The 26,011-nt window shown below is 44.7% G+C and overlaps 2 protein-coding genes across 8 annotated transcripts; one reads left to right on the top strand and one right to left on the bottom strand.

Annotated features, from left to right (window-relative positions):
- The first annotated feature begins 1,399 nt into the window (after positions 1 to 1,399).
- On the top strand, positions 1,400 to 14,950 carry LOC133345220 (zona pellucida-binding protein 2-like). 6 transcript variants are annotated; one of them, XR_009755422.1, is made up of 10 exons: positions 1,400 to 1,536; positions 1,829 to 1,955; positions 3,292 to 3,378; positions 4,317 to 4,414; positions 4,739 to 4,888; positions 5,585 to 5,803; positions 7,066 to 7,154; positions 7,401 to 7,575; positions 8,830 to 8,949; positions 9,360 to 9,790. XR_009755422.1 is itself a non-coding variant. In XM_061555786.1 (9 exons), the coding sequence occupies exons 1-9, from the start codon at positions 1,413 to 1,415 to the stop codon at positions 14,069 to 14,071; spliced, it is 1,098 nt and encodes a 365-aa protein (XP_061411770.1). In that variant the 5' UTR covers positions 1,400 to 1,412; the 3' UTR covers positions 14,072 to 14,950. The 6 variants fall into 6 exon arrangements, 5 of the variants coding, with proteins under 5 accessions (XP_061411770.1, XP_061411771.1, XP_061411769.1 ...); XM_061555786.1 differs by lacking the exons at positions 8,830 to 8,949; positions 9,360 to 9,790 and adding an exon at positions 14,043 to 14,950; XM_061555787.1 differs by lacking the exon at positions 8,830 to 8,949 and having other exon boundaries at positions 1,829 to 1,889; positions 9,360 to 10,241.
- LOC133345222 (uncharacterized) lies at positions 10,246 to 20,397 on the bottom strand. Of its 2 annotated transcripts, XM_061555789.1 has the most exons (7): positions 19,591 to 20,397; positions 18,396 to 18,809; positions 17,957 to 17,977; positions 17,084 to 17,110; positions 15,687 to 15,785; positions 12,900 to 12,931; positions 10,246 to 11,222 (listed from the first exon to the last, which is right to left on the bottom strand). In XM_061555789.1, exons 1-7 carry the CDS (start codon positions 19,637 to 19,639, stop codon positions 11,070 to 11,072), a joined length of 795 nt encoding a protein of 264 aa, XP_061411773.1. In that variant the 5' UTR covers positions 19,640 to 20,397; the 3' UTR covers positions 10,246 to 11,069. The 2 variants fall into 2 exon arrangements, with proteins under 2 accessions (XP_061411773.1, XP_061411774.1); XM_061555790.1 differs by lacking the exons at positions 15,687 to 15,785; positions 17,084 to 17,110.
- Positions 20,398 to 26,011: the final 5,614 nt, after the last annotated feature.

Raw genomic sequence — 26,011 nt, 5'->3', positions numbered from 1 at the left:
AAACAAACTTCTGCCAGGCTAGGTGCACCATGACCAAAGAAGACGACAACCCACAGTGCTGCTCATCTTCCACCCCAAGCGCACGTGGTCGGAATTCCGCAGTTTCGTAGCAGGCTTCGAAGTTCCTGTGCAGGGCATTCGTTCGAGAAGATCACTGTTCACTTTTGAGCACAGGGCAGTACGGTATTCGTTTTATCCACCGCGGAAAGATGATAGGTTGAGTCCACCGCAGAATGAATTTGAACTCGCTGCCAGTGATTGAGTCTAAGGTTGTTGTTGTTGTTGTTCAGCCCACTCAGTGGCAATTCCTGCGTTGGCATCAATTTTGGAAAAGGTTATTTGCAGGGCAGCAAACGCCTTATGTGGAACCTTTTAGGGTAGCGGCCACAGCGATTCATTGCAAGAATTTTATCCGATGAGCATATTCCCATTTTTGGAGTCAAGTTTTGCTTTTTGTTGTTGTTGTGAGGCTTTCCAATATGTTTTTTATAATCAGCTGACAATATTACATCGCACATGTGATTCCTTGGGGCAAATTGTTGGGTGGTGGGGGGGTGGGAATTGCAACGTTAAACACATTTCCCAGGTAAATAAAAATTAATCAAAGTCAAATAAAATAAAAAATAAAATCACGACGTTTCGGAGGCAAATGGGTCAATGTATTTGAACAAAAAAAATGGCTGTGTTTCTACGTTATCCGCACTGCTAGCGGTAAAAGTTGCAATTGCTGATACCGTCATCATCTCAAGACGTGGTCTGTCCAGTGCTGGATGAAGGCATCCCTAAGCCGGTGACCCACCACCACGTGTCACGGTCTACCGATGCGATCCACCGAGCCACACGCACACACGAGGTCCTTTCATAGCTCCATCTCTGCGGCAGACGTGCATCTCGGGCGTGTTTTTTGTTGTTTTAGTTGCCTGTTTAAAATAATCTCGACCGCCTGCCCGAGTCTGCTCACAGTCCCTGTGATGCCTTCACGGCATTGTTCTCTGATCCACGTGTTTATCCCCACTCTGCTATAAATGTCCAAATGATGAGGCCACTTTATTATTGAGCTATTATTAAAATAAGTTCCTACCTCAGTGGGCTCTGTCTGGAAGGACGGGGTATGGTTTAGTTGTATCTGTTTGGGTGATTTGTTTACCTTTCTTGTACTTCATCATGTGTTTGTGTCGTTGTTGTTGTAACTGGACATCTGTGAAAAAGAGCTTCATAGCTCCTCGGATTCCTCCACTATAAATAAACATCGGATTCTACCATCGTGGAAATCGTCTTGCAAATTTATCCAGGGTAACTCCGAACATGTACCGCCCGTTTAAATATCCAATATCCACCCATCCATCCCCTCTTCATCCTCGTGCCCGAGAGCCTCGGGACAGAGTCAGTTGGGGTTCGGTTAGACCGGCACCATGAGGGCCCAGAAAACCCTGGCTGGGCCAACCCAGACCCCAAGGGTCCCACCAAGGGCCCCAGGGATCATGGTTCTGCTGCTGTTTGCAGTGGCCACGGGGGCAGAGCTGTTGGCAGCTACAGGCAAATAATGACGCACTGCACTGCAGATAATCACATTGTCACACAGTATCGTTGTAACATTGTGATGTCTTCTGCAAATGCCATCCAAATAACGGATGTTATTTAACATGTTTTGCTTTAAAAAAATATTTTATTTGCATTATTGTGATAACACGATCATGCATGATATACAAATGCATAATAATAATTGTGTCACGTATATATAATTATTTTCCTGAAATTAATTGTGGATTGTTATTAACGTGCAATTAGGTAAACGCTGCTGTGTGCTTTTGACCGTTAACGGGTGTAGGTCGTGTCAAGTCTAGTTCACTTCATGATAAACCATACAGGACATTAACGACGGGATCAAGGTCGTTTAATCAACATCCAGAACACAAGTCTGTATGCCTTGGCTGCAAAAACACACACATGGGACTGTAAGGGAAACCTTTCTTGTGCAATTGCATGATTTATACAAACGTTGCAAAATAACTGCTGTATAAACGCTAACAACGAGGGTGTGTCACTTTCTAAGTGTCTTGGGATTCAACAATACAAGGATCCCGGCCTTAAAGATGTATTTGCACGTTGTCTAAAAGTGCAATTATTCCTTATAAATCAAGCCAGTACTTAACTAAATATGATTCTTGGTTGAAATACAGTACATATAATTCAGTTGCTTTAATGCCTTACCGTTATGTATTGCTCAGAGTCGGTGGTGGTGCAGAGGTGAAAGTTGATGAGCTGAGTTCGATTCCTGGCATGATTCCTGGAAGGACTTTATCCAGCAATAGTTTTACAAATGGCTGTAAATTATTGTTCAGCATTTTAATGGACATCATCACTAATGTTCTAAATAATATTGTAAAACTTCCCATAGAGGCTAACCCCCCTATTCCTGATGACGACCGCTTGTGTTGCGATCTAAACGTCGTGGTTTCTTTATTCACTTAATCTTTATTATAATTTTTCCTGCGTCAGCAGTTATCCTGCTGTGTTTGTCTCACCTGATGACGGTTGCTTGTGTTGCGATCGAAACGCCGTGATCTATTATTTTTTCTACCTACGTGACTTTACCGAAATAACTAAAGAGTATGGATTCCTGCAAGCTTTAAATCAAGATTGAATATAAGCTTCCCATAGTTTATGGTTCAAAACCCCAATAACTAAGCCATGCTTAGCTGAGTGACTTTTATGTGTTTGAAAATTGAGTACATTTGGCAGAAAGTTATGACTACATGGTAAACGCGTAAAATACATTTGTTTACAAACGTGATTTTCTAAATCAAGGTATAAACCTTCACCTAGGTATATTCTGTATACATGCAAGCACATACATCTGTGTAAATGAACAAATACCTTTTACATGTACGTCTCTGCAGTGAAGATAAAAATGTAGGATCTCAGGAGTTGAGTAAATAATTTTTACTATGAGGGTGTTCATATTAAAACAGACATGAAGATGTCCCACAAACACCCAATAATAGATGTTGCCAAACCTTCTTACGACTTCGTAACGTTTATCTGGATAAATAAAGGGCATTATTTAATTTGAAGGTGTTTTAAACATTTTATTCTGCTCATAATGCTGTAATGGTCAGTCACACAAGTTGTTTTCCAATTTGCATTTTAACAAAGATGATTCTCATTCAAATAAGTACGAGAATATTTGTGCTGCTTTAACTTGTACTGCCACGTAATGTGGATTTGCGTTGCATTAAGAAGTGGGCCTGTAATTTTTGTGATTTTTTTGTTGTTGTTGCGTATACACAGACAATGGACAGCTAGCCGAGCCCCAAATACAAGCCGGCCCTCTGAGTGTAGGGCACAAGTCCATCTATGGGAGAGAACACAAATCAGGTAAAATGCGTACTGTAGTGGATCAGTAGGGAAGAGGTTAATACAGTATCTCAACCTTATAGCTGAAAGGTAAACATTGAGCTCAGCACTTATTAAAATCACACCATCATGGGACATGTCTGTAGACATTGGTATGTGACATTTTTAAGTTGTGTGGGATATTTTATTGGCAGTACAGCAACACATTATCACACATTTACATATATTGCTTCTGAAAAAAACGTGTACATCCATGTAGTTAAGTTATCAACACCATGCATTTATAGTCCACATTGCTGCGTATGAAAATTTAACTTGGGTAAATTCTGCTTGTTTAATTAAAGTTACTGATATAAATACCACCTCTCGTAGGAGTAAATTGATGCCTTTTATGAATTTGAATATATATAGATATGTCTATCCACCACTGGATGAGGGTCTTCCCATGCAATAAGGCTCGTAGGGGTTTACCATACTTCATTAAGCGGGTAAGTGTGTGTTGGTGAAGGTGGGGAGAATAGATGATTAGAGGTGGGAGCATTGAAATACAGCACAACTACGGATTTTGATCCACTGCCCTCTGCTACTGACAACAAAGCGCAGGCCACCGATGCCGATGACAACCTGTGTGAGTGCTGGTCATCCATCCAAATGATACAAAAAAAATATAATTAATATGGCCGCTCAAATGACTCTCCATCAAAATAATAATATGACACGATATTGAAATGAGTCCTTGTGAACACAAAAATTAATATTTATGTTTATTTGCATAACACTATGTTGGAGCCTCAGTTATTAGATAATTATCTTGGTATATGCTGCACTACTTATACAAATGAAGCTCATTTGATATAACGTGTGATGGACATGAAGTCTTTGTCAAAATGAGCCAATATTAACTATTTATTGAACGCCCACCTTCCCAAAGTGAATGTGTATGTGCGTGTGCATGGAAGGAGCCCGCTCATCCACTGCCTTCGAGAAGAGCAGCAGGAGAATCATTATGAAGAGTTCCATGTGGCGTGGGGTGGCCCAAATGGACGTCTCGTTCCAGGTCTTTCCAGCTGTTTTCCACGGCAGTATACACCATGTTCACACGTGTGCGTTTCAAATAAGTGATATTGAAATGTAAAAATAGAAATTTGCGTCTTTGTTCAACTGCACTTAAGCTTCCCATAAGTCACACCAATTTTTGCCACCTCTTTTCTCTAGCACACTGTTACCTAACAAATTACGAATGGAAAATAACGTTTTGATATCCACGTTCATTCAAATTTGACAGTATTTCTTTTGATGCATAATAGTACGTCATTTTGTTATTCAGTCAAGTGTTTTTTCTTCCGTGTTTTTCCATTTCATTGTACAATGTCCTTTACAGGAGAAAATACTAAAGAAAAACATGAAGGCACTTGGCTCATTCTGCATGGAATGTTGCCCAACATGTCAGGTCCTTACCAGTGCGTTCTGTCTTACAAAGAGAAAGAAACCCACACCCTTATGAGAGTCTCACTGAGCTTCATAGTCTACGGTACGTTACTGTTTTGTGATCGAAAGTAAGGAAGATCACTGATGGACAAAATCGGAGACATCCTCTCACAATGTTACATTTACATCACGATAAGTGATTCGGAATTTACTTTTCAGTTTCTGAAAGATGCACAAAATACACCTTATTACCACATGCTGACCAACAAGTTAACTTCTCTGCGGCAATAATCAATTTTGCATAAACATGAACATGGGCATCCTTGCAGTGGCTTCCAGTCATCCTCGATGCGGCTTTTGGCAAGCTATCGAACAAAGACGGTCACCGCATCACACGCTTTCAGATGCGTTTCTGCTGCCGTCTGGAATGCTCTTCCTTCCGATATTAGGAAGCCGCTGGAGCTATGCACTTTTAAATCTAGATTGAAAACTCATTTCTTTATAAGTGCTCTTTGTGTTTAGTTTGGTGACCTTCCCCCCGAACTTCTGATGAGCACGGTTGGCTATGTACAATGTGAAAGAAATTCGACATACATATATACAAGTAGGTTTCTGACAAGCAAATTGTGTATGTCTCGAGTGTCCTCCCTTGTGTGCATGTGTTTTCCCCAGTCAGTTCAATTTCCTCTCATATAAGACATAATTGGCCAAACAATTGGCTACGTACGGTGCGAAATAAGCTCAACATACAACATATACGCTTAAGCAGCCCCCTGCCATGTCATTGTACCTACTGCAGCGTATCGCGAGGTGCAGATGGCGCACACCTTTCTGGTGAATTACTATGCCTCAAGCTGCACAGGATACAACAACAATCTGGTGCTGGACCAGCTGGTGGTGGTGCTCAATGGCCTCCTTCGCCGGCTGTACTGCAAGGTGGTGCGGCCCATGCTCGTGTGTCAGTCCATTGTGTACCGCGACGTGGGCCGGCAGTACCTGCTGGAGATCTCCTTTGTCGGTTCGCAACACTCGACACCACAGCCACACCTTGGACGTTTTGGGTGTCCTACCCGCGATCAGATTCCGACTGGTTATTGGTTAGAGGACAGATAAAGAGTGATACATCATTTGCTAATGCTATTTGACTGTGCATTTGTGTGCTAACTGTGGGAATGCATTTGTGTGCTGACCAGGGGTACACAATTTTGTGGGTGTCCCGTGGCCATATCTAAACGTTGTGAGGGTGTGTGAACGCCCACGACACCCACAGTGGCTGTGCTTCTGCCATAGTTGCTTACATTATGTACCTACGATACACTGGTATTGAGCAATTATGCCGATAAATGTCCCTAACTCAAGAGAGTTAGGGACAACTCAAGAGAGTTAGGGACTACGTTTTCCCATTGAGCTACTCTTTATAATGTTTTTAAACGTATTAATTTGGCTGTCTTACATAATTAGTCATATCTGAACTGTTCCTGGTCCACCCACTTCACCGACCCACACTGACCAGCATAAGGAGACCGTCATTCAGTAGCAGATGAACAAATTACTAAATTCTATGTAAATCGTTACTTAGTAATGTATACAGAAGTATGTAACACCAAGCACTGTACACATTACACGGAGTTTGGTGCCGTATACATTTTTTCGGAACTTAGAGCGGTATAACCATATACAATTAAGTCATTTAATGGTGTATTGTATGGTAGATTTTTATTTTTCTGTGCTCTATTTTGTGTACATTTATGAACCGTAAAAAAATTTCCTTGTTTGCAATATAAAATGTGTGCCAATGTAGATAATGGGCCTTACACTGAAAAGCCATAGTGGTTTCCTGGCCCAAGCAACCATGGGGTAGGGCTCAGCTACCATTCATAGCCTTGATCCAATTGTGAAAATTACACCTTCTTATGATAGCACGGAATCTTCATAGAATGAGAATTGTTGATTTGCTTCGGAGTACTCATTCTAGGAATTCTGGATGGTTGAAAAAATTAGTCGATCTCCAAATGGCTTTTGAATTTCACGTCCTTCCGATTGTGAATCATGTGCTCTAACAATCGAGCCACCCAATGTAAATTGTCTGTTAATTGCACTTTTATTGAACATCTCTTTAGAAATAATATGTTCTAGAAATGTACAAACATAGTAGCCTTTTAACAGAGCATTGCTTTTTATATGACACATGAACCTTACACCTATAAACGAGTTTTTTTTTTATTAGTGAGGCCTTGCAACTTGGAAACAGATGCTGTGGTCTTTGTGCTTTTCCCCAAGTTGATCCTTACGGCAAAAACTGGCTGAAGACATGCGATGGTCTTTCTATGAAGAAATGTGAAGTCTCCTTAAACCTCAGAGAAAAAGAGGTTTGTATTTTATATTTGAAAAAGTCATGTAATACTGCTTAACCTGCGTATTTGAATTCCCTTTGCTAATTAATTGTATGAAGAAATTTGACACGACTTTCATCATGCGAAACAATACACACCCAATTAACAAGCTCCAAAATAACGTCAATGAATCTTTTAGGTATCGAAGACATCGATTACACTGAAGGCTTCGAATGGATTACCTAATTGACATTCACAAATGTGTTCGTTCTTGCACCCCAGGCTAGTAATATTGTCGAGTCGTTTTTCAAGAAGCAGGAGAGGATAGTGCGCTTCCTGGAAACTCTGCCATCCATATATCTCATTGGAGGCTCGTTGTACAAGTTTAAAGATGCACACTGCATGCCGGGTTATGGGAAGGACAAGATCATTCATCCCGATTGTTCGAGCTGCTGTGGTAAGATGTGAATGCAGTAGGTGCGGAGCAGATGGAAAAAATGGAAACTTTCAAACGAATGCTTGTTTATCTCATTAAAATGGTTGAGTGACGGTATCTGATGGTAAAAATGTCAACGTCATCCTCTCGAGCTATAACATCAAACAACGCGTCTATATTCAATTTACCATAACAGTGCCATGTAAAATTTTGTTTTGCTAAGCTAACATGTACTTGTTGGTCCCAGTCTGGCACGGTATGCCAACCTCTGATTAAGCTTTGGCGAGACACAGAGAACTTGTAAACGTTTCTAAACATGGTTGGGGTTCGTGAGGTAGCGGGCCTCGTCCGGAATATTATCGTGATGTCTGTCTGTTGATCGATTGTTTGCTCTAGAGTGTGAGAGTCCTGATTTTGGAGAGGTGATAGTTTTCATTTCAAGGGATTCCACATCATAAAAGTCCTACAAACACACCAGCAGCACCAAAACCTTGTGTGTAAAACAATCACTTCACTCGGATCATAATGCATACAGGTTCTAAAACAAAAAGAGTCCACAGGTCATCATAGCCAATGCTAATTGATGCCACCGCACCGTGTCATCATAACTTATTTTGATGGACACCACAGTGGCTGAAACTCGACACGTGACCTTCAATATCCTCTCACAGTGTCCCACCAATTGGCTTTTTGGTCTTCTTTGTTGCCATCCTTTGGGTTCCCACTCCAATATCTGTCTCGTGAAGCCTCTCTCTCTTTTACATTATAGATTCCAAAGAATACACATACTCGTTGCTTCCGCTTTATAATTACATGTACAAGTTATTTTGCCATGTTATATTACGAATTGCCAGGTTGTGTATCCTATATAGCCACACATTCCAATTATCCTTAGCGTGTACCTGTATTCAAAAGACCTTACGTTTATTTTCTATTTGCCTCGTAAAATTCCAACTCTCTGACCCATACAGTAACACGTAAAAGACGTATATAAAATACTTAAAAAGGGTATGTTAAATAACAATTGTACTATGGGAAATGGTACCCAGACTCAACGCACTTGAGGACACTCCATATACAACGGGTTTGCGATAAACATGAGGACATTGACAAAAGCAAGTTAATGATGTATTAGAAATACTTAAGCTAGGCTTTAAAATCCAAACAGCCCATTCAGAGCGTGATGAAATTGAGACAAGATTGTTTCATTTGGTTAAGACGTTAAGGCATGCATGGTGTGGCGTGTACATTCAGGTTTGTGTTTTTTATACACAGAACCATTGCATGGCCACGTATTTACATCAGGACCTGACATCATATTGTGATTAATAGCAATATTCCTACGGCTGTCTGACATAGTCCAATAGAAATAAAGATAACAGACCACATTGGAATGTAAGTCATGCAGCTATTTTAGTAAATCGTACAGCTAGTTTAATAAAATTAAACAAGATCAGTGTGCAATGTATGATGCTTAGAGAACCCTTGCATAATGTATTTACTTTTACCTGGTGTAATGGTTGCTGAGGATTGCAAGTCAACAGGACACTGTTTACTATGTAGGTCTTCGTATAATGGGATGTGGAGCATTATTGTAGTGCACTCTGTGTTCTGGACTCTTGACATGTGCTTTACTGAAATTAATACAATTGTATGGCATGGAACAATGCAGGGGTGTCGTTAAACATGGAGTAAAATAACCGACGGAAAACTCCATTTAATTGTAAATTTGTTCAGGTGAACATGATGCAATGCATGTATTGTGAGTGCAGGATCAATGTTATCATTGTTACTTCTGCTTGCAGTGGTGTGCAGCCCTCAGATGTACAGCTCCAATACAGACGTCAGATGTGTGGAGTGCAAGAATGCTACCCAATACGGAGCTAGCGAGTGCTGATGACACCATCAAGTGGTGCCATTGGAGAGCACGTGCAATAATTTTATAAGCATGTACTGTAATATGGAAATTATATGCTTCACTCACTCAAAGCAACTGACATCTCATCTCAAATATTCAAAGGCCAGCTGTCCCTCTGCGGCATGAGATGACATAGCACTGGCCTGCAAGTGGGAATTAGTCTGCTCGTAGGTGGCGATGATTGCTATGTGTGATTCCAATTGAGACATTTGAGTAACGTGGGTAATCTTTTTAAAAATAAATTGAGATTTGGTCCATGACGTCAGCACACAATGCCAAAAAGGTTTCAAATGATGTCACGAGATATTTTACATCCACAGTGAAGCAGCGGTTTATTCACCAGAAGTATTGACCTGGGCGGCCTATGGGATTTGAACCACAAACCTTTGCAGCAAGCGGTGGATGCGCTACCGCTGGGTGATGCCACCACATGCGACATTTTGTAATAATACTCTTGGAGACGGCTTGTGGAATCGGTCCTTTTATTTACTTATCTCAGTTCACAAGCACTCCCCGTTGCTGGCAGGCAACGGGAAGTGGGCAGACAGATCGCAAGAGACGCACCGCCACGTGGCACTCGGAGCCCCGCTCACGCGTGGCCCCTCTCTCTCTTTGTTCCTCGTCTGACCCCGTGTCCCTCGGCTCTTCCCTTATTTAATGCCTGGGTCACGTGGTACGCTCCAGCCAATCCTTAATAGCCTGCGCTGAATGTTCCAGATTCCCCATCAACTCCCGGGACCACACCCCTGACTTGTCTTCCCATTGGCTGAGGCCAAGACCAGCAGAACCAATCATCCTAGCTGACATCCCTCGACTCGATCACGCCGGGGCCATGCTCCCAGGCTCTCCCCCCATTGGCTGTAGAGCAGGACCGGCAGAGCCGATCACCACGTGAGCCGGACATAGGCTCTCATTACAGTTTTATTGAACGATGCTGTATAAAGCAATTGTTATTCATTCACGGCCTCATTCGACAGCTTTTCCTCAATAAAAGAACAGCTTCAGTGTTTACTAATCTTATGTACTATTCATTTATCATGCAGGAGAATGTGATGCAATTGCTGTCGTTATTGCAATCATAGGTAAGAATGTAAACGACTAGCCGATGTTTTTATATTAAACGATAAACAGTCATTATGGAAACTTTTCAATGAAGTTCTCTGAGTCCCGATGAGGATTTCTAGTTTTTCAGAAGGTGTAGTTTTGCAGGTTCTGGTTGTAGCCTTCTCAGTGAAGGGTGACAGGCAGGAAGGAATATTGCTGGGATGACGTAAAGTAAAAAACAAACTTGACATTCGTCAATGACATCAGGTAGAGATAGAAAGGTAAAAAATAATGCCGACTGTTAGAATTAGGTATGACATCATATCTGCCTTCAAAATGTTAATAAAATCACTTGGAAAGAAGTTGACAGTGACACATCGCAGAGTATCAATATGGAATCATATGTTAAGGTCGAGACCAATTGTGGAAATATTTGTTGGTTAATTATGCAAATTAAAGTTGCGTATACATGACGTGCCCCTTTTGCCATGCAAAGGCTACAATTGCGAGACGGCACGTATCCTGCAGCTGACGAGATGCCTCCATTTAGTTATCAGTAAGCTCCTGTGTGTGACTTCTCATACACTCGAGCATACAAGCCGCTTGACTCTTGGTTCACTGTTACTTTCGGGGCTTCCTGGCACCTTCCAAGAACACGCATATCCAGCTCAGCATAGTTGATGTTATCTTGATTGTCTTCGTCAGCCTGTAAGTAAGATTTAAACAATAACAATCACCGCCATCCTTCGTTATTACCATCATTTTAATTTATCAATAATTATCGTAATCCTAATTTATCACCATCAATATTGTCTTCATACCATCATTGTCAACTTAAATATGCATGTGAGCCTCCATCACAGATTTTTGTAGATAGTTTAAAAATGCTTAAAATAGGTGCAGAATTGACGTGCTGAACATGAGTTTGTGTGGAATTGGCATTTATTGTCATACTTTTAATCACAGCTCAAGCATGGATATATTAGCTGATACAGCACAATATATTTTGTTTTAAGGATTCCAGTCAAGGATTGGTTCAGTTACCGTAAGTACCATATTAAAATATTGTTAACAAAATACTGCTTGTTATTCAAATTTCATGTAGTAAGTTCCAGCATACGTCCTTCAATGGGCACAGATAAAACTAAACTAAACGAATTTTATTTTACCAGGTAAGGCCCACTGAACTACGTATTTTTCATAAGCGACCTGGCCACAAATGATAGCTCAACGAAGTGGCGTATCATGTGGACATTTAGAGCAGCCAAATACAGTAGAACCGCGGAGGTCGAACGCACCAGAGCTCGAACAAATCGGTGTTCGAACGATATTTCCGAACATTTTTTCGTCCCGGAAACCGAACGAAATTCGGAGGTCGAACGGGCAATTACGACTTGAAAGAACCTGTACGGCTGAGACGCGTATAGTCAGCGTGCAGGACGCTTGCCCAGACAAAGGTTTTACCACCACCTCCTCACCTTCCACTCAAGCCATCAACTCTCCTTACTACATGTAAAGTGAAGTTCAATGTTCATTTATTCCATATATTTATTCATTTATTCCATTTATTTATTGTGTTTATTGTTTTTTTTGCATGATTTTATGCATGTAATTACTGTAAACTTCGTGTAAAATGCTTTATAATGAGAGATTTCTTGTGTCTGGAACCAATTAATGTCATTTATATTCATTCTTATGGGGGAAATTAAGTCGATGTTCGAACAAATCGGTGTTCGAATGGCCTTCTGGAACGAATTAAGTTCGATCTCCGGGGTACCACTGTACTCTAAACGCAAGTTGATTCTAAATGTGGAAGGAAAAACCGAACAACCCGGAGAAGAATCCAAGGGAGAGCATGCACACTCCAAATATACACACGACCTCCTGCAGAAAAGGCGAGGCAGGTAACATCTCGCCTTCGCAAGTAGACTCATTGTATCTCATAACACATTCCTGCGGAGGGAGCTGGTAGGAACGTTGGGTTGCTCGGTCAATGGCCAGGGTCAACGGCGGCGTGGTGTATTCCGCAAATATGCCCGACTGTGAGGGTGGGCACAAGCCGGCGTGAGTAGGTTAAACGTTGAGTTTTATAAGGGCACCACAAGGTGACCAGCCCCTCCCCACCCAGCCCCACCCCTCCCACCCCCCACCCAGCCCCTCCCCACCCAGCCCCTCCCTACCCTCCCCACCCAGCCCCTCCCTGCACGACGGACACAATAATCCCCTGTGGGCTGGTGTAATCAGGATGTTCCTACCAGTAAAACACACTGTACATACTGGCCATAGATCTATATGCATTAGCCAGGATTAGTGCAAAAACAACCAATGCCTAAAAAATGAACATGAGAGTGTGACTGTTACACCATATTTATATTCAACTGACCTGGCAAGTTGTTTGTTGACCGACTTGTTTGTCTGCAAATGTAACAAGACATGAGGCACAACTTTAGACTGGTTTCATTCTTATTTAGACTCATCAGTACAATAGTCATCAATATTCACTTGCTATATACCTCTGAGAGCCCCATATACGGAGAGGGTTCTGTTGGAATGGGTTTTCCTGTCATTTACAAACTTGAGTCGCGTGAGAGCAACATGGACTTGTGCCATCAATCAACCGCCTTGAGGGGTTACGACAGGCGAGATATTCATCCAATAGTGGATAGACGTCGCTGAAAACGATTATGTTAACGGAGCAAGCAGTGGCACCGTGGTTTGTGCACTGCGCTATGAATTAACCCAGTGACACGAGTCCGATACCCGGCACCAAATGAACGGTGGTGAGTGATATCCGAACTGGTCCTGGGCCCCTCAGTTCACCAACCCATATTGACCAGAATGGTGAAGTATGATCAAACGACCCTCACAACCAAACATGGCGCATGGAGGCCGCATCCATCCATCCTTCATCCAACCTACACTTAATGCATGTTTACGTGGAGGGATGGATATGCGATGGAAACATTGCTTATTTATTCTGTAATCTATATTCGCCACGACAATTCTCATTGTTTTAAAAATGGTAGTGTGATGGTTCCCTGAGGAAGTATAGCATTTACGATACGTACAGTATTTAACAATTTAGCAATAGTTCTGAGATGTATAATTGAGGCCACGATAGTTTGGGTCTGGAGTGCACTTCAAGACAACACGTGATACGATTTAACAAAAATTGATGTTTTTGTTTGACTGTCATGAACTGTGGTATTCAAACAAGCATAATTGAAGACGTAGAGCAGATTAAAATATACATTCAATGTGTAGTGACATCGGGGATGTCACTGTATGGTGCCGGGTCATGCCGTTCGATGTTTCTACATCGTGGACAGCACCGTGTGGGTGGCTGTGTGTAAAACCAGCCCTAGCGGGGCTTGGGGAGCACTGGGATAGTGCGGGCACCACGCACGGCGTGTGGTGGGGGCTCCCCTGAGGGGGAGGGGGTGAGTGTCAGCCCAGGGGCAGGGTTGCCCCGGGTCGTGGCACTCTGGTTGACCCCGTAGACACGTGATCGGGTCTGTCCACACAGGGTGCTCCAGGTGGGGGACTAGTGGATGATCACGTGCCCGGAGAGAGCTCTTGAGAAGGATCGAGAGGGAACGAGAATGTTCAAGAAGGCGGGTGGGGCCGAGAGCGGAGCGGCCCCGACCGGAGAGGGATATAAGGTGGTTCCCTGAGAGGGACCAGAGTCGCTGTATTCTACAAGCTGGAAGCTCAACACCTAAAAGCTGGAAGCTCTATGTCTACAAGCTGGAAGCCCAACATCTACAAGCTGGAAGCTCAACATCAACAAGCTGGAAGCTCAACATCTACAAGCTGGAAGCTCAACATCTACAAACTTGAAGCTCAACATCTACAAGCTGGAAGCTCAACATCTACAAGCTGGAAGCTCAACACCTACAAGCTGGAAGCTCTATGTCTACAAGCTGGAAGCCCAACATCTACAAGCTGGAAGCTCAACATCAACAAGCTGGAAGCTCAACATCTACAAACATGAAGCTCAACATCTACAAGCTGGAAGCTCAACATCTACAAACTTGAAGCTCAACATCTACAAGCTGGAAGCTCAACATCTACAAGCTGGAAGCTCAACATCTACAAGCTGGAAGCTCAACACCTACAAGCTGGAAGCTCAACATCTACAAGCTGGAAGCTCAACATCTACAAGCTGGAAGCTCAACATCTACAAACTTGAAGCTCAACATCTACAAGCTGGAAACTCAACATCTACAAGCTGGAAGCTCAACACCTACAAGCTGGAAGCTCAACACCTACAAGCGGGAAACTCTACGTCCCAAGCTGAAGCTCTCCGTCCTACGAGGCAACCACGTGGTCGGAGACCCGAGTGAGGGATCGACCCTTTGTAGCAGTAACTCGCCGTAGTCTGGTGAAGGGGCAATTACCCCTTTGTGTTAAGGTGTTACAAATAAAAGTGTTACCTCTAAAAGGAACGTCTGCGACTCAGTTGGACCCACTACAAATGTAATCCTGAAAACAGGAATTTGCTTTACACTCACTATGTGTAAATATGTTTTATATATGATTTGTATATAATATATCTATATATTCAAGGATATGCATGTTTGATATACTGTTTTTATATATGATATATAGATATATCAGATATAAAAACAGTATAACCTTAAACTAATTTAATTCTCAAGACATGGTTGAAACTTCTGGTCGTGTGTACAGTGATTCACATATCTCTAGAAGCATACATGTTTTACCGTATTAGGTGCATTAACTACATTTCATTACTGACATACTGGTAAGGGTGTGTAGATTACATATATGTTAGGATGTTATCTATTTTGAGGTGTGTTCTTGCTTATCTCAGCTGATTTTCCACAGGCTGCTTAGAGGCTGCTTACATGTTTCCAAATATTGCCAATGTGCCATGTTTCCAAATATTGCCAAAGTGTGAATGAGCTGACATTTAATTGACACCACCTTTCCTTTTCTAACCCCTCTTGCAGTATTAACCTCTGTCAGTACAGACCATCCAGACCATGTCTGCCCTACCTTGGTGTCTCAGTATAGTGTAGTTTATGTTGAGTTCCTATAGGGAAGTCACTGTAACTAGCTTTGCAGTGCAAATTATTTTTAGGGTATTTTAGCGACTAGTGTTTAACAGACCCAATCTGGCATGACTCCGAATGCAGGCACTCACCACGGTGATGCTTCTTGCGGAACCAAAGTTTGAATCCAACAATGGGGGCGACAATCAATAGCAGAAGCAGCAGCACCACTCCTACACAAATCATGATCACTGCGATATGGGAAATTTATTTTATTAAGTAATGCACAGATGTTTCACTTACACCAGCAACAGCATTGTTTTTTTGTTTATAAGGTATTTGTGAGCAAGAACAATACACATATACTTGGAGAGTCAACCAATGTACATAATAAATACAATTCAGCACTTCGCCAATCCATTATTGGATGAAAGTTTCCCTATGCCATGACGTCATAGAAGTTTTCTTTCACCATATTTCAGCCTGCTGGTCAGTGCCAGTTAGAGAACGTGGTTGGGGGAAGCCCAGAACTGCTTCAGATATCATTCGTTACTCATAGTAGCTTTGGCTGGGAATCAAATTCAGGATTCCGGATTCATACTGCAGTGCAATAACCATCTGCACTATTTCTCCATTCCAATATATATTATACAATACTGGGAACTAGTGTACTTTACAGCTCATTGTCAACGCACTCGAGGATGAATGCTTCCCCTCACCTTATCAGTTATGGGAGTTTCTTTATTTCACGATACCGACCAGCGTGGGTTGTTTGGGGGGGAGGGTACTCGGGGCGAGTTCAGATTTCATTCGCCACTGATGTTAGCCATGCTTGACAATGATCAGCGTAATAGTGCAGTGCGATAACCACTATGCTACCAATTCTTAGGTTTTTTCGGTAAAGTCACGTGGGTAAAAAATTAAAATTAATAAAAGTAATAAAAGTTTAATTTTAATTTTTTACCTACGTGACTTTACCGAAAAAAAACCATAAGAATATGAATCCTTGCAGTCACGAAAGCTTCAAATCTACTATGCTACCTCACGCATACTGGGACTTACTTCCTTCAAATAATACATTTTGTACACGGACCAAATGTGGGTGTTATTAAAAAAAAAAATTTTTGACCATAAAAAGTTAGCGTATCCTCCCATATCACCCCATACCTGTCAGAAGAGAGATTTTGCATAAAAAGTGTGTCCTTATAATCATACATGACCTCCAACAAGATGTTTGGAAACAGTAATGTAACGTATTCTTTGGGTGTTTCGGTAAAGTCACGTAGTCAAAGAAAATTACAAAAAATAAAAAAATAAACTACGACGTATCGATCGCAACACAATTATTGTTGCGATCTAAACGTCGTAGTTTTTTTGTCTTCTTTTTTGTTATTTTATTTGAACCTATCTACGTGACTTTACCGAAAGATCCAAAGCATAAGAATTCCTGCAGTCACGACAGCTTTAAGTCAATAACTAATGTAACGTTCACCTCATACAATATATTCCATTTATAGAGAATGACAGTGCTTGCAGTTTATGGACTCACAATTTGTGTCGTATGAAGAGTCTTTATCTTAAAGTCCCCATGATGGGTATGACACACAGGGAAATTAGATATTACGGTTAAAACCCAGTATAAGTTCAGAGCATACAAAGCTATTTCAACCCCCATAAAATTGATAAAATAATCCGTTACATTTGAATCCCACTTTGGATAGCGGAGTGGCTTTCAAATAATTATCTCCACTTCATAACATTTGGGAAACACATTGAAAAATAATTTGAAAATACAGTGGATAAAGATGTATTCACCTAATTTGTCTACACTTGTGGAGAAAGCGATCGTAAAATTATACACATACAGTAAATTAAATATCAGAGTCATGTTGTTTGCACGCTTTATGCCCAGTTTCCATTAAATTCATGCAGAATGGCATAGCAGTGAACCGTGTTTTCCATGGTTCAGTGGTAATACGTCCTTTGAGTGGAAGATTTTCTTGAATATTTGTGCCAAAAAGACGCAACGTTTTTTAAGCAAAAATAAAATTGGCGAGTTGTGCTGCTAATTAATTTACAGTCATTATCAATAAAGGGATTTCCTTTGAGCTGTGCAGACAGGAACACCCAAGCATAAGCTAAGACTGCATAAAATTACCCGAATGGTGAACAGACTTTAATAAAAGGGCGGTAAAAATATGATATTTACAAATAGTCGTTATTGCTCTGTGTTTGTCTCCAGGTTTTATGCAACCTTTTGATCAATTTGACCGATTTTGAATAATGTCACTCCTTAATATCAACACAACTTTACAGGAAAGTGTAATTCTTATTGGAGTATCTTTGAGAGAGAGAGCTATAACGTAAACTGTAAGTTCAGATCGGTGTTGTTCAGGCTCAAAAACACATTTGGCCTTATTACCTGGGATGGAAGAGCCATGGGCTGTGGGGGAGGAGAAACACACACGAATTTGAATTGAACATGTCCCCACTATATTCAAACGTATGTTACAATCGAGCACAGACAACATTTTCTACGCTATGAAAAGGTTTAAGTACATCAAACTACAAAAAACATAAACGTGATTTCCTGCTTATCTCCTAACAGCCCTGAGCAGAGGCGAGTGTCTCCATAGGTCAACAATCGTTGACTTCCTCATCAAGTAGAAGTGGCAGCAACACAATAAAAAGGATGAAGCAACACGATGGCTTTTTTTTTAAACAGAGCTACGTGAGTAGCTCTGACTTAACCGAAAAAACCTAAGAATATTGGTAGCGACGTTCATTTGGAAAAAATAAATTTACGCCTATACAGGAATGTAAACTCTGATGTAAAATGTTTCCATTATGTAACATCTTACTTGATTTGGTGTGATTGATGACAAGCAGCTCCACCATGGCTTTACTTTCTTTATAGTAGTGCCAAATAGGTCCCAGTGCTATGCGATACCATGTTTGTGCTAAGCAGCAGTAGTTCCCTGCAGTTCCATTGAGAACCTCCATGAAAGTCAAATTAAACACGTTTCCGTCGGTCTTCCAGATCAATCTACCACCATGTGAAGAGGAGGGATAATCTTTTTTATACCAAATCTGATCTCTTCCACCTACACGGGATGCGCTGGCACAGTTGTTACTGAGTTTTGGGCATTTATGCCAGTTGACGGATAAATAATAATTTCCAGCTTCCTTTACAATGCACATTAAGGTTGTCTTTGAACCTTCACTCACGGATAGTTTCGACTGAGCCACCGACACGTTTAAACCATTTATCAGACCTGTGAAAAGAAATTATTTGCGTTCAATAAAAAGCAAATAAAACACAAAAAACCGACACAACAAAGTTTAAATTCAGACTATATGCCTCTATCACACCGTCCCCCGCATAAACAATACAACATATATTCTTGTTATGCAACCCATCCGCCACACGACCATCTGGGAGCCAATCTTATCAGCAGCATTGGTTCACTACACGCACACACTGTGGACCGGTCTCGACATGCAACATTTCATCAGGAGTCAGTTCTGCTTGAACCAACGCTGGAGAAATCGCCAGATGTCCACGGGCAAAGGGACCTCACTGTGTAAAACTATATAATGCATCACACAAAATACCCATTGTGGCTGATAACATGAGCTCCTAGAATCACTTGTGGACGATGGGTTGCGTAAAATTACGTTTTGTGGAGCGTCTGTATACAGCAGGCATATTGTTGAATTACTCTATTATATTTTCCGGCATGCACTTACAAGACACGGAAACAAAACTGAGAACAAGTTATTAAAATAGTGCGTAAATTAACATTAGCTTTTTTATTTTCCATAAACTTACCTCTAACGTTGACATAACTGCTGTATTACTCAAATAGAAGGGCTTGAAACTAAATACACATCCGTTCAAACTTTCTTTGAATTCAATTTGGAAAATTCTTAAAAATTGTAGTGAATTTTAACGAATTATGTTAACACATCTAATTTTTATTATTATTAAAAATAACAACAAATCAATTACACACTCACATATTTAATTTTCAAATAAGTGTAAAACATGTTTACCTGAAGTCTTGTACAAAACGAGCAGACAAATGACCATTGTCAGAGACATTTTAACCGGGATGCGTGCACTCTGCTGCAGCTGTCTTCACAGAAATGAGAAGTGGTTTCATATGTAGCAACTTATGAGTTCTACTGGAGTTTTGTAAGTTAGAGACGTGTACACGAGAGATTTCATCGCAGCCTGGGTTGATTGCTTGGCTCTTCGACATTCGCCAACTTCGTGTAAATGTCCCTGAAGTGGACTGCCCATTGGTGGAGGGTGTTGATGCAACAATGGTTACTAAATAATTCTGGGAAAAAAAGGTTACGTTTCCAGTGTATAATGTGCACAGAAGATCTCAAGGATGTATATCGTCACATTGACTCTGTAATGATTCGGTGCATAGTGAGAAAATTCAAACATCCAGCACTCAATGCATATACTGTACTGTAAAACACTCCAAAGAACGTTTAATGGCCCGTTATAAGGTCTCACTCATTATACGCAAAGTGCTTACCACAAATGAACCATGACACTTTGCTGATCTCGTCAAAGAGCAAAAACCATCACGCGAACTCTGGTCATCTTCAAAGCGGCTTTTGGCGAGCCATCGAACAAAGAGAGGTCCCTACATCGAGCACTTTCAGATGTGCTGTTGCGGCCCGTCTGGAACGCTCTTCCTTCCAACATTAAACACTGGAGCTATGCACTTCTAAATCTAGATTGGAAACGAATTTCTTTACAACTTATTTGTGTTTAGTTTGTTGTCCTTCTCGCACACCTCCGATTAGCACGGTTGTCTACGTACGGTGGTGCGAAAGAAGTTATACATACATACATTCCATGTAAAAGCATTATTGTCAGACAAATATCAACAGGTGGGCTGCGATCCATTAACCAGCGAGGACAAACTTTAGCAATTAAAGAGTAGGCAGGATTGGTAAAGAATGAGCCCACTCCCATCTTGCCAGCCAAGCGTAGCTGAAGGCCGGGGCAAGGGGAATCTGCTAGGGGTCTGTGGTGGAAATTCCACAATTCCATAACAGGTGTCAAGTTTTCCCAGAGAGAAAAAAAAATGGACTGCTGGTGAGTTCCCAAAAGAGAGGTGTTACTCATGTAATCGATGATGAAACCACAGTGGCTGTCGATGATGGTGAGGATGGAGGTGTTTTTGATGACGATGCTGAGTATGATTGCACCGCACCCCAATGCCGCAGCGATTTAGCAGTTTTTTGTTAATTGGTGTCCGATGTGTAGTATTCTTGAATGAGACCGACACTTCGTAGAGGCCACACGCTTTTATTCCGATAACACTAGTCCTCAGGACTCACTGGGGAGACAGTCCCACACACACAACCTAGGGAGGTACAGCCTCCGGCTCTATTCTCATTTCTCTCCTTCCCTAGCCTCCAGCTACTCTGTTACTCTCGTCCCTAGCCTACAGCTACTCAGCTACTCTCTTCCCTAGCCTACAGCTACTCAGCTACTCTCTTCCCTAGCCTACAGCTACTCAGCCCACTCAGTTCCAGCGGGGCGGCATCCTTGAGGCTTGGGGGTCCAGGATCTCCGGCTCTCCTCCTTCAGCTTCTCCTCCGATCGACCCCTCCGCTCTCCGGGAGCCGTCTTATATATCCCCTCTCTCTGAGGGGCGGGGGTGTCTCGGGCCCTGGCTCTCGCCAGCCCCCTCCCCTCAGAGCCGTTCCAACCACCTCTCGTCCCTGTCAATCCGGGCCGGTCCAGACCGGTACGTACCTCTCCCCTAGCTTGTGTGACCTGTGTGACCTGTGTCAACCTTGGTGTCAACCTTGACCACCACATCACCCCCCCCTATACAGCACGCAGCCGTCCCGGCTGCATCACTATCCACATCCCAACCCTAACTCGCGAACCAGGAATTCTGAACACGACAATAACAATGCGTGAGCCTCAACACAACAATAACAACAACAGAACAACAACAACACAACTATCCCCGATAATTTACCCCAACCCCCCTGTACACAAGAACACCGCGGACACACCACACCAACGAACAAGGTGACTCGAACACCCAGGCCCCGTGAGGAGGCAGTGTGTCTGCGACAGGTCTCAGGAGAACCTGAGACCCTTCGAACGAGTCCGTGTGGCGGGTCCATCGCCAGAAGCCAGCGTTCCTTGCGGAGGGTCAGGAGGGGCCAGATGACGGGCGTCCGGCACGTTTCGAGGCCCCGGGGACACAGCCCGCGAGCCGTCTTCCTGCTGGACAGGCGGCCGGCTCGCTTCCCGCTCCTCTGGCGAGACCACCCTAGGTGGACTCACACCTGCAGCATCCGAAAGAGTGGCAGGGGGTTTTGGAACAACAAGGGGGTCACGAGGCCCCTCCCCCAACCTGCCGGACACGTCACGCGGCCGGCCCCTGCGAGATGAAGGTGTGTGAGTGCGTGGTGCGACATAGGGCTTCAGGCGCGAGGGGTGCACGTACCAAGAACGCCGTCCACACGCGACCCTAACACACTGGTCCCGAACGACCCGAACAATGTCGACCGGCCCCCGCCAGGGCCGCAGCAATTTCGATGATGTTGACAGCGGCACCTGCGGGCAGTGCAGCCACGCCTTATCCCCTACCGCCCATTTATACACCGTAACCCGGCGATCATACAGACGCTCATTGGCCCGTTGCCTTGCCCTGGAATTTTCCTGCGCGGCCACCCTCGCCTCGACCAACTTCCGAATATTGAACTGAGCGTGTTCGGACAGTTTCGAGCGAGAAGCCGCAGACTGGACCCGCAATTGCACCTCCACGGGGGGGTCGACTTCCCTGCCGTACATTAAGTAGAAGGGCGAATAGCCCGTGGCCGCGTGAGGCGCTAACCTATATGCGGCCAGAACTCCGGGAATCCTCAGGTCCCAATCCAACTGTGTGTCGTCTACCTGATGACACAACATAGAGGTAATGGTCCGGTGTAGACGTTCGACCATACCATCGGTCTGCGGGTGGTAGGGGGAAGTCCGGACCTTCTGTGTGCACAAAAGGTCACAAACCTCCCGCAGGAGATTGGACGAAAAGTTCTTTCCCTGGTCGGTTAGCAGCCGTTCCGGGGCACCCTTATCCAGGACGTAGCCCTGGAGAAACGCCTCCGCAATGGCTGCTGCCGACTGGTTGGGGAGGGGCCAGGCCATAGGCCAACGGGTGAAATATTCAACCCCAACCAGCAGGTACTTATTTCCCCGAGCGGTGACAGGGAAGGGACCCAGAATGTCAAGAGCCACCAACTCATTAACCCGGGACACCTGAATGGACTGAAGGGGTGGGCAAGCCGCCCTAGCCGGGTGTTTCCGCCGCGCACACTGTGTGCAACTATTCAAAAGGTCGGCGACATCGCGCGCCATTCCCGGCCAAAAAAAATCCAATTGCAGTGTAGCGAGCGTTTTGTGAATACCTAAATGCAGGACGCGTTCGTGCGCCGCCCACACGGCCCTGCCCCGCAGAGCGGTGGGGACGACGATTCTGTAACGCCCCGAGCTGGCGTCCCATGACATGAGGAGACCCTCCCGCAACCTGACAGTACCTACCCTTTCCTGACAATCTCCCCCTCTCTCCGCACGACGGCGTAACCTGAGGAGGGAATTGTCTTCCATCTGGAACCGTCCCCATTCGTCCAGAGGCAGATCGAGGAGTGAGTCGCGAGCGACCAACCCCTGCGAGTCCCCCTCGGCGACAGGTTCCCTATCAACCACCCCTGCTGCCGCTGCCAAGGGAGAAGCCGGAGCGGTACTCGTGGCCGATTTGCATCTCCCCGAGCCCATAAAACACGCGCACCCATCACCCGGAGGAAGGCGTGACAAGCCATCCGCGTTCAAATGTTGTGTCCCCTTCCGGTACACCACCGTGAACGTGTAGTCCTGTAGGACCTCAAGCCAACGTGACAGCTGGCCGGACGGCTGGTCTATTTTCAACGCATACTGTAGCGCGGCGTGATCGGAACGAACCGTAAAATGCCTACCGTACAGGTACGGTCGATATTGTTGAACAAACACGACAATAGCGAGCAGTTCACGGCGGGTGACGCAATAACGTTGCTCTGCCGGAGACAGGACTCTACTGCCGTAGGCAACGACCCGTTCGACCCCGTTGACAACCTGCGAAAGCACCGCGCCGATGCCGGTATTGCTGGCATCGGTGTCCAGGATGAAGGGCAACGTGAAATCGGGATAGCACAAGGGAGGAGCTCGGACAAGGGCATCGCGAAGCGCCCTGAACGCCCTGTCTTCCTCTTCCCCCCAATGGAATTTAGCCCCCTTAGCCGTCAGAGCATGAAGGGGTTTGGCGATCGTCGCAAACCACTCAACAAACCGGCGGTAATAGGACGCAAAGCCTATAAAGCTGCGGACTTCCCCCACAGACGTGGGCGTGGGCCACGACCTTACACAGTCAGTTTTAGCAGGATCGGTGGCTATACCCGTAGAACTGACAACGTGGCCGAGGTACCGCACCGATTCACGCAACAGGAAACATTTCTGAGGCTTAAATTTAAGATTAGCCGATCGCACTCTGAGAAATACAGCCCGCAGTCTGTCCAGATGTTCCTCAAACGTACGGCTGAAAATAATCACGTCGTCCAGATATATAAGACAAGAGTCCCACTGCAGGCCAGCGAGGACCAGTTCCATCAATCTCTGGAACGTCGCTGGAGCTGAGTGCAATCCCATGGGCAACCGGTTGAACTGATAAAGGCCCTGTGGCGTACGGAACGCGGTCTTAGGTTTGGAAGCGTCATCCAAGGGCAGTTGCCAAAACCCTGACAAAAGGTCCAAGGTAGAAAAATACCGTGCCCCCGCCAAGGCATCGAGCGACTCGTCCATGCGAGGGAGTGGATACGCGTCCGCCAGCGAAACCTTGTTAAGCTTCCGAAAATCCACACAAAACCTCAAGCTGCCATCATGTTTTTTAACAAGCACAATGGGCGCACCCCATGGGCTGTTGGAGGGAGCCACAATGTCTGCGGCAAGCATGTCATTCACTGCCAACCGGACATGTTCCTTCTCTGCCGGAATTAATCGGAACGGATTTTGCCGAATGGGAGCGGAATCCCCCGTATCAATGTGGTGTTTCAATAGATTAGTGCACCCAACATCGAATTTGTGTTTGCTAAAAACATCGGGAAAATCACGAAGCAACATGCGCAGCTTGAATCTTTGTGACTCTGAAAGATTTTCAGCCCCTGAACAGAGAGAATCCATCCATGCCTCATCGACACCCACCTGCGTCCCGGACGCCGGCGCCTCACCGACATGAGCTGCAACGGAGTCAGTGTGCAGCGGCAGCGACGCATGTGCAATGACAGCCCCTCGGTGCACGACCTTCGTCCGCAACCCCGCATTCAGCACCTGAATGAAGGGCTGTCCATCTCTAGGCACAAGCGTTTGTGCACCCACCAGGTCCAACCCTCGCTCGGTCGTATTTGAAGGAGATAACAAAACCCCCGACGTAGCGTCTGCCTCCAGTGGTTTGCGTAACTGAAGCGGTATCAGCATCTGCGCACCCGGCGGAATCCGCACGGTTTCAGACGCCATAGCCGGAACAGTCGTGCAAGCTGTGCGCAGCCGGTTTGGTGAAGGCAGAAACGCCATCCGGCGACCCGAAGGAAGCTCGATGCAGCCTTTGTCAATCAAAATTTTGATGGGCATCCTCCCCAAGAAATCCGTACCCAACAGACAGGGAACGGCCAAGGCATCGGAAACCAAAATGGGACCAGATAATTTAATGTCGCCAATACAAATTTGTGCAGTTATTTGGCCAATAATCCCCAGGGAACCCCCATTTGCCGCAAAGCAAGGGACGGAGAACGGGGTGAGTGCCTGACATCTCTTTGGTAACACGTTGTATATGAGGTCGGAGATTATAGTAGCCGAAGCCCCCGTATCGACCAACAATCGAAATTGAATTCCCTCAATATCCCCGAGAATAACCGACGAGCCCGTCGCCGCGGCCACGACCCTGTGGGCCAACTCGGACCACTGAACCGCGCGAAGTGGCCCCCGAACATCAGCCCCATTCCGCTCCCCACCCCTCAACGCAACGCGATCTACTGGCGCGCCGAATCGCGGTGTATGAGATGCGGGCAGGGACCGTGTGCATGAGGTGTCGCGACATGCCTGGGGGTCTTGTGGAGCGGCCGGCGGACGGGCGGACGATGGTGGATGACCCGAAGCCCGGCGCCGGGGTGCAGGGCAACCCGATGCCAGGTGACCCAGCTGGCCACAGTTATAGCACGTGACGCCAGCCAACGCCCGCGGGGGTCCGTGTCTCCCCCGGGTTTCCCCTTGGCGAGGCCGGTCGGCCCCCCTCCAACTGGCGGCCCGCTGTGACGCGAAGGCCTGGGCATCCGGGACCTCGTCAACTCTTGCAGCAGCGCACGCAGCCACCTGCCCATCCCGCTGGAGGAGCAACTCTGTGTGCAG

The sequence above is a fragment of the Lethenteron reissneri genome, chromosome 21, assembly GCF_015708825.2.
Source record: "Lethenteron reissneri isolate LAM-NWPU_2019-01 chromosome 21, ASM1570882v1, whole genome shotgun sequence".
NCBI lineage: Eukaryota > Metazoa > Chordata > Hyperoartia > Petromyzontiformes > Petromyzontidae > Lethenteron > Lethenteron reissneri.
Note: the sequence above shows the minus strand (reverse complement) of the source record. Positions and strands in the feature narration are given on the sequence as shown.

Bases quoted from the DNA above. Each gene is read 5' to 3' on its own strand.
- LOC133345220 (XM_061555784.1), top strand. From the start codon at position 1,413: ATGAGGGCCCAGAAAACCCTGGCTGGGCCAACCCAGACCCCAAGGGTC. The intron at 4,415-4,738 runs GTCTTTCCAGCT...TGTCCTTTACAG, and splicing joins AAATGGACGTCTCGTTCCAG to GAGAAAATACTAAAGAAAAA. The intron at 4,889-5,584 runs GTACGTTACTGT...TACCTACTGCAG, and splicing joins ACTGAGCTTCATAGTCTACG to CGTATCGCGAGGTGCAGATG.
- LOC133345222 (XM_061555789.1), bottom strand. From the start codon at position 19,639: ATGTCTCTGACAATGGTCATTTGTCTGCTCGTTTTGTACAAGACTTCA. The intron at 17,111-17,956 runs GTAATAAGGCCA...GGGGACTTTAAG, and splicing joins CCATGGCTCTTCCATCCCAG to ATAAAGACTCTTCATACGAC. The intron at 15,786-17,083 runs GTGAGTCCATAA...CCCATATCGCAG, and splicing joins CTCTTCATACGACACAAATT to TGATCATGATTTGTGTAGGA.